The sequence below is a fragment of the Sorex fumeus genome, unplaced genomic scaffold, assembly GCF_029834395.1.
Source record: "Sorex fumeus unplaced genomic scaffold, SorFum_2.1 ptg000045l, whole genome shotgun sequence".
NCBI lineage: Eukaryota > Metazoa > Chordata > Mammalia > Eulipotyphla > Soricidae > Sorex > Sorex fumeus.
In genome coordinates, this window is record NW_026606102.1 from 6,297,501 (window position 1) to 6,302,791 (window position 5,291).

The 5,291-nt window shown below is 51.2% G+C and overlaps 1 protein-coding gene across 3 annotated transcripts in view; it reads right to left on the reverse strand.

Moving 5' to 3' along the window:
* NFIA (nuclear factor I A) overlaps positions 1-4,660 on the reverse strand; it is a 389,510-nt gene extending 384,850 nt beyond the window's left edge. For all 3 annotated transcript variants that reach the window (XM_056122287.1, XM_056122288.1, XM_056122286.1), the window contains exon 1: positions 4,222-4,660. In XM_056122287.1, coding sequence (XP_055978262.1) covers positions 4,222-4,248 — 27 coding nt within the window. In that variant the 5' untranslated portion in view covers positions 4,249-4,660. The remainder of the gene's footprint in view (positions 1-4,221) is intronic.
* Positions 4,661-5,291: the final 631 nt, after the last annotated feature.

A 5,291-nucleotide genomic window follows, 5' to 3' on the forward strand; every position in this document is an offset into this window, starting at 1 on the left:
AGAGATATTTTAAGATCTTTTTAAAAGAGTGCACAACAGCCAAATATCATAAAAATGCATTCCTTTTTGGTTTCTAATACCCATCTAAATACATTTTGAGAGGTACGACTGACTATAATGTCCAAAAATTATTACTCTATAAGAAATTATTAAATTTTTACGTGTCCAGTGTAAACTGAGAGGGTTAAAATATTTTTTGCAGTCAAGTCGGATAAAATGTTATACATTATAATCAATTATCTGAACAGTGCGTATATGTCTGGGTTTTTTAAAGCAAGTATCTAGTAATATAATACATAATAAATCATTTCAATAATTGACACTTTCCTCTCTGAACAAATTTCAGGCTGTGTATTTTAAGTTTAGCTTCACAAACTGCTTTTTCTTAAATAAAAGGCTCCCAAAAAGATGACAGCTCTTGTAACATGTGTGCACTCTCTTTCAGTGCAGAGGAACCAGCAAAAAATACAAGAAAATTAAGACTATTTACCACAAACCATTAGCACTTAAACATGTCCAAAATTCTTTCTCCTGACCATACTTAAGAAGAAAGAAATGTGGGGGGAGGGCATGTGTGTGTGTGGGGGGGGGGGGTATTTTTCAAGTCACAGTTAATCTAATAAGGTCTACTCCAAGCCACAAAGCTCTGAAACATTACTAAATTCTGAGCTCATCCTTAAAATGTCTTAAAATACCTAAACTTAGAAACAGCCCTTTATATTGACTGATTTTCACACATACACAGGACTTGCAGGGGAGCAAAGCTCTTTGGGCCTCTGCTCAGAACTCCAGAAGTCTACCTTCACCCCAGTGAGCTGTCACCAACAGGAGGACTTGCTTTTAAAGTCAGAGGCCCACTTTATAATGTCAAGTGCAACTTCGTTCCAAACCATTCTTGTGCATGTTACAATATTACCTTATTTAAAAAGCTGCTTCCATGATAACAAGCATTTTAAATACAAGTTCTAATATGGCAGTTAAGTGTTCAAAGTAACCCCCAATAGGCTTCTCAGAAAACTGTGAACTGCGTTCATTCCTAGCTCATTCCTGTGTTCAAAGGATTTTGTTGACTTGCCAGCCAGATGCCCAGATATCTCATCATAAAAATTCTTAAATGGGGCCAACTGTGTCAACTAGTCATTACAAATCATCTAAGTCCCCAATCTTGCATCAAAAGTATTGACTTAAGACTCCCCGCAAGTTTCGAAAATAGAAGTGCACAATATTTTGTATAACTTGACTCATATACACCATTAAAGTGCTACTTATCTTTCTCATGTCATGATTAGAAATATTCCAGAATATTAAAACTAAACACTATCATCAAAATGTAGGAAGTATCTGGGCATAGCATACTTAAAAAAAAAAAAAGTAGATCCTTCTAAATCATGTTCCTGCACATATTGCCATAAGCTACGTGGTATTTCAAAATATTCAAAAGAAAACAAAGAATATTTTACGTACGTACTTGGTGAGAAAGTTACAGGCCACCAATAAAAGCAACCCTATTTCAAAAGCAGCATGACTTTGAATCAGCACCTTAAATGTTGATGTAAGTAAGCCAAGTTTAAGAACTAGCTGATATTTCTGGAACAACTTCTTTTTAAGGTTCACCTACAAATTTCTACTGAGTTTCCATGTCAGGTAAGCACATGGTGGAGTTATGATATACCTATGTGGTTTAAAATGAGATATCTTGCACTTTCCTAGTCAAGTTTTTTTTTATTTTTAACTGCACACACATATGTGGAGTTTATTCTTTCATTCGGAGTACTTTAATCACTGTACTACTGGAGTTTTGTTTTAATGACCAATAAACCACCTAAGTGTTTATTTTTTTTAAATGACTCTAAAACTTCATAAATATTGCAGTAAGTAAAATAATTTGTAAATAAATCAATTTTTAAAAGAACCCATAAAATATATGGCCCTTTTCTTTGCAAACTGTTGCCCTAAGTAAGCGTTTCTCTCCGTTCTCGTTTCTAGAAACAGGCCTAGCGAAAGTATCGATCACACTGCCAAGTAAGTTTTTTTTTTTTTATAAATGGAAAACAACTTTTTCAATGTGATCACAGCTTGTGATCTAAGGGAATCTAATACTGTTAAATATTAGAGGATGTCTTCAGCCTGCATAGGGACACAGGTACCCTCCTCTCTGCCACCATCCTGAAATATAAATGTGTCTGCTAAGGTCTCACTGGGGAAGACGCTAATGTATCTGCTAAGTTTCTTTCCCACCACTCCAGTACACTGGTATTATCTGCAAGTCCTCTGTGTGGCAAACTTTTGCCAGCTACAACTTCAGCCTTCGAATCTCAGCATTTTTACTGTAGTCATAACTCATTCAAATTATCTTACACTTTGCATCTTATCCATATGCAATTGTGAACCTTGCCAGAAGTGGTTGAAAAAGTTTCTCTCCAGACTTCCACAAAGTTCCTAAAATAGGAACTTTGGAAGTTTGTGGAGGGAAAATAAAAAATTGGGGTTAAAAAAAAAAAACCTCTTACAATAACTAAAAGCAACTGCTATCCATTATTAATGCTAGGCCTAAATCCCAAACAGACCATTTCGACATAAAAGATGCATTTAAGAGTCTTCTGAGATCCAATAGGCGTTTTTAGTCCTGTTAGATATTGCAATAAGAGGTGTCATGTGCTAAATAGATCCAGAATCCAGAGAGAGGAGGGGGAGAAAAACTGTTGATACTTTTCAGCCCTTTCTAAAGTATTCGGGTTAAACCGTTATCTCCTGCTTTCTACGTGAAGGCAAGGGGTGCTAGCAGGTTTTTCAAGGGAGCGGTGAATAAACATTTTTACAGCGAAGCATTCAACTTCATGGAGGTGATTAATGGTCAGATCACAATGTACCGAAACAGGACGAAGACTCACACTTTTTAAAAAAAAATTTTTTTTAAGCGCAAAATGTCTTTGACTTCATGCCTTTTAGTCAAAGAAAATAAATAAAAGATTCCAAAGGGGGGCAGGTTGGGGGAGCGTGCAGGGGCACTCTGGGGCCCGGGGAGTGCTGCAGACAGGAGAGGGCTGGGAAGAGGGTGCATGGAGAGGAGGGGCGCCCGGCGGGCAGAAACCCACGCGGCGAGTGTCTCGGAGGGAAAAGTTGCCCCCGTCCTGCGCGGAGCGGCCCGAGTCGCGCGGCTGCTGCTGCTGCGGCGGCGGCGGCGGCAGCGGCGGCGGCGGGAGGAGGCGGCGGCGGCGGCGGTGGGGGGAGCCGCGTCCGGCCGGGGCCGCAGCTCGGGCTCGCGACCGGGTGTCCAACTCCGCCCGGCGCTCCCCGGCCCGCGGCCTCGGCCGCTCGCCGCAACCCCGCACCCCGGGTTCGTCCGGACCCCGAAACTTTCCCGCGGGCGGGCGGGCGGGCGAGCGGGGCGCCGCGGCGGCCGCAGGCTCCACCCGGCCGGCGCGGGGGACGCGCGTCCCCGCAGCCCCGCTCCGCCGAGCCCAGAGCCGGCTCGCCAACGCCGCCCGCCTGCGTCCGAGGGGCGCTGGCCGGGCCCGGGCCCGGGACGCCGGCGCGCGTCCCTCCCACGGCCGGACCCCCGCGGCGGACCAACAATAAACAAAAAAGTAAAGAGTTCGGGGCTGCGGCCGCGGCGCGGGCGCGGGGTGCGGGGCGCGGGGCCGCGGGCGCCGGGACCCTCCCCGCGCGCCCCGCACCCGGGGCTTTCGGGCGCCCCGAGCGTGCGGGCGGGGCGCGGTGGGCACCGCGGGCGGCCCCCTTCCCCGGGCGCCGCGCAACTACAGCAGGCGGCCTCCCGGCTGCAGAAACGCTGAGTCCAGATTTCAGCTTGTCATGGGCTGCCACCCCGCCGAAACACGTGCGGGGCGTCCGAAAGCCCCGCCGATCCGCAGTCCCTCGCCCCGATATTAATTAACGCATTAATAAGAGGGCGCCATTAGCCATGTGCCCACACAAATGGCCGTGCAAGAGGAATGCACCCGCATGGAAACAAAGTTACTTTCTGAAAGCTGAATTTCTCCCCCCTCCCCCCAGCACACGCGCGCGCACACACACACACGCGGGGACACACACACACACACACACACCCCACACGCAGAAACACGCGCAGCCCCGGGCACCCGGCGAGCCCCGGGCCCAGCGGGCGCACCGCTCCGGGGCTCCCCCTGGTCCAGCCCCAGGTCTGGCCCCCGCACCCCCGACCCCCGCCCCCACCCCCTCCGCATCCAAACAGCTGCTTACCTGGGTGAGACAGAGCGGAGAATACATAACTGCCGGGCGGTGGGGTGTGCGTGTGCGTCTGGGTGTGCGGGTTGGAGGTGTGCGTGAGTGCGGGGGAGAGAGGAGAAAGAGGGAGAGGGGGAGAGAAGGAGACAGGGGGAGAGAGGGAAGAAGAGAGAGGAGAGAGAGAGAAGGGGGAAGAAAAAAAAAATCAAGCCTGCTTCTTGCGTTCACATTTCCAACTCGGCTCAACTGCAGCCAGCCAGCGCTATTGCCGCTCCATGAGCTGAACTTTAACCCCGCCTAGAGTTTCCCTACACTCCACTATACATGTCTACTGTACGCGGGCGTTAAAGGCATAGCGCACCCTTTCCCGCTCCCGCGCCCGCCCGCCGGCCGGGTGCCCGCGAGCTGCCCGCGCGCCCGCCGCCGCCTCCGCTCTGCACCGCACCGCACAGCCGCCGCCCGCTCGCGCCGCCGCCGCCGGGGGCGGGGAGGGGGCGTGGGGGAGGGGGCGGCTGCGGCGCCGCGCGGCCAGCCCGGTCCCCAGCCAGCCTCCGCGGCCGCTCGCTCGCTCGCTCCCTCTCCCGTTCCCTCGCTCGCTCGCTCGCCTGCTCGCAGCACCCCCCCCCCCGCCCGCCCGCCGCCTCCTGCACAGACCGACACCCCCCCCCCCCTTCTCCGCGGCCCCGCTCGGCGCATTACTGGGTAACGCAGTGAGGAGCAGTTACAGTCTGTCCTCCCGGGCCGCTATAGGCTGCCACAGGATGTGCTTAAGCAAACAAAACTACTTTTCCTCGTCCCCATCCCCCACCCCCGCTGCAGACCTTCGCGGACCTCGCCGGAGGACTTGGGCAACTTGGCCAAGGTTGCCCGGCACCCCGGGGTTCCCGGTGCGGGCGCGCGTGGAGAACCCGGGAGCAGGCCGGGGAAGAGGAAGGGGGCGGGGTGGGGGGGTGCATATTTGCATGAATGCAATATTTTTTCCCCCGAAAAAAGCAGACCTCCTAGGTAACTTTTGCACCCACCCACCCCCACCCCCCCCCCTCGGAAATGCGGCACGGCTCAAAGCCTTGTAATCTCTCCAGCGA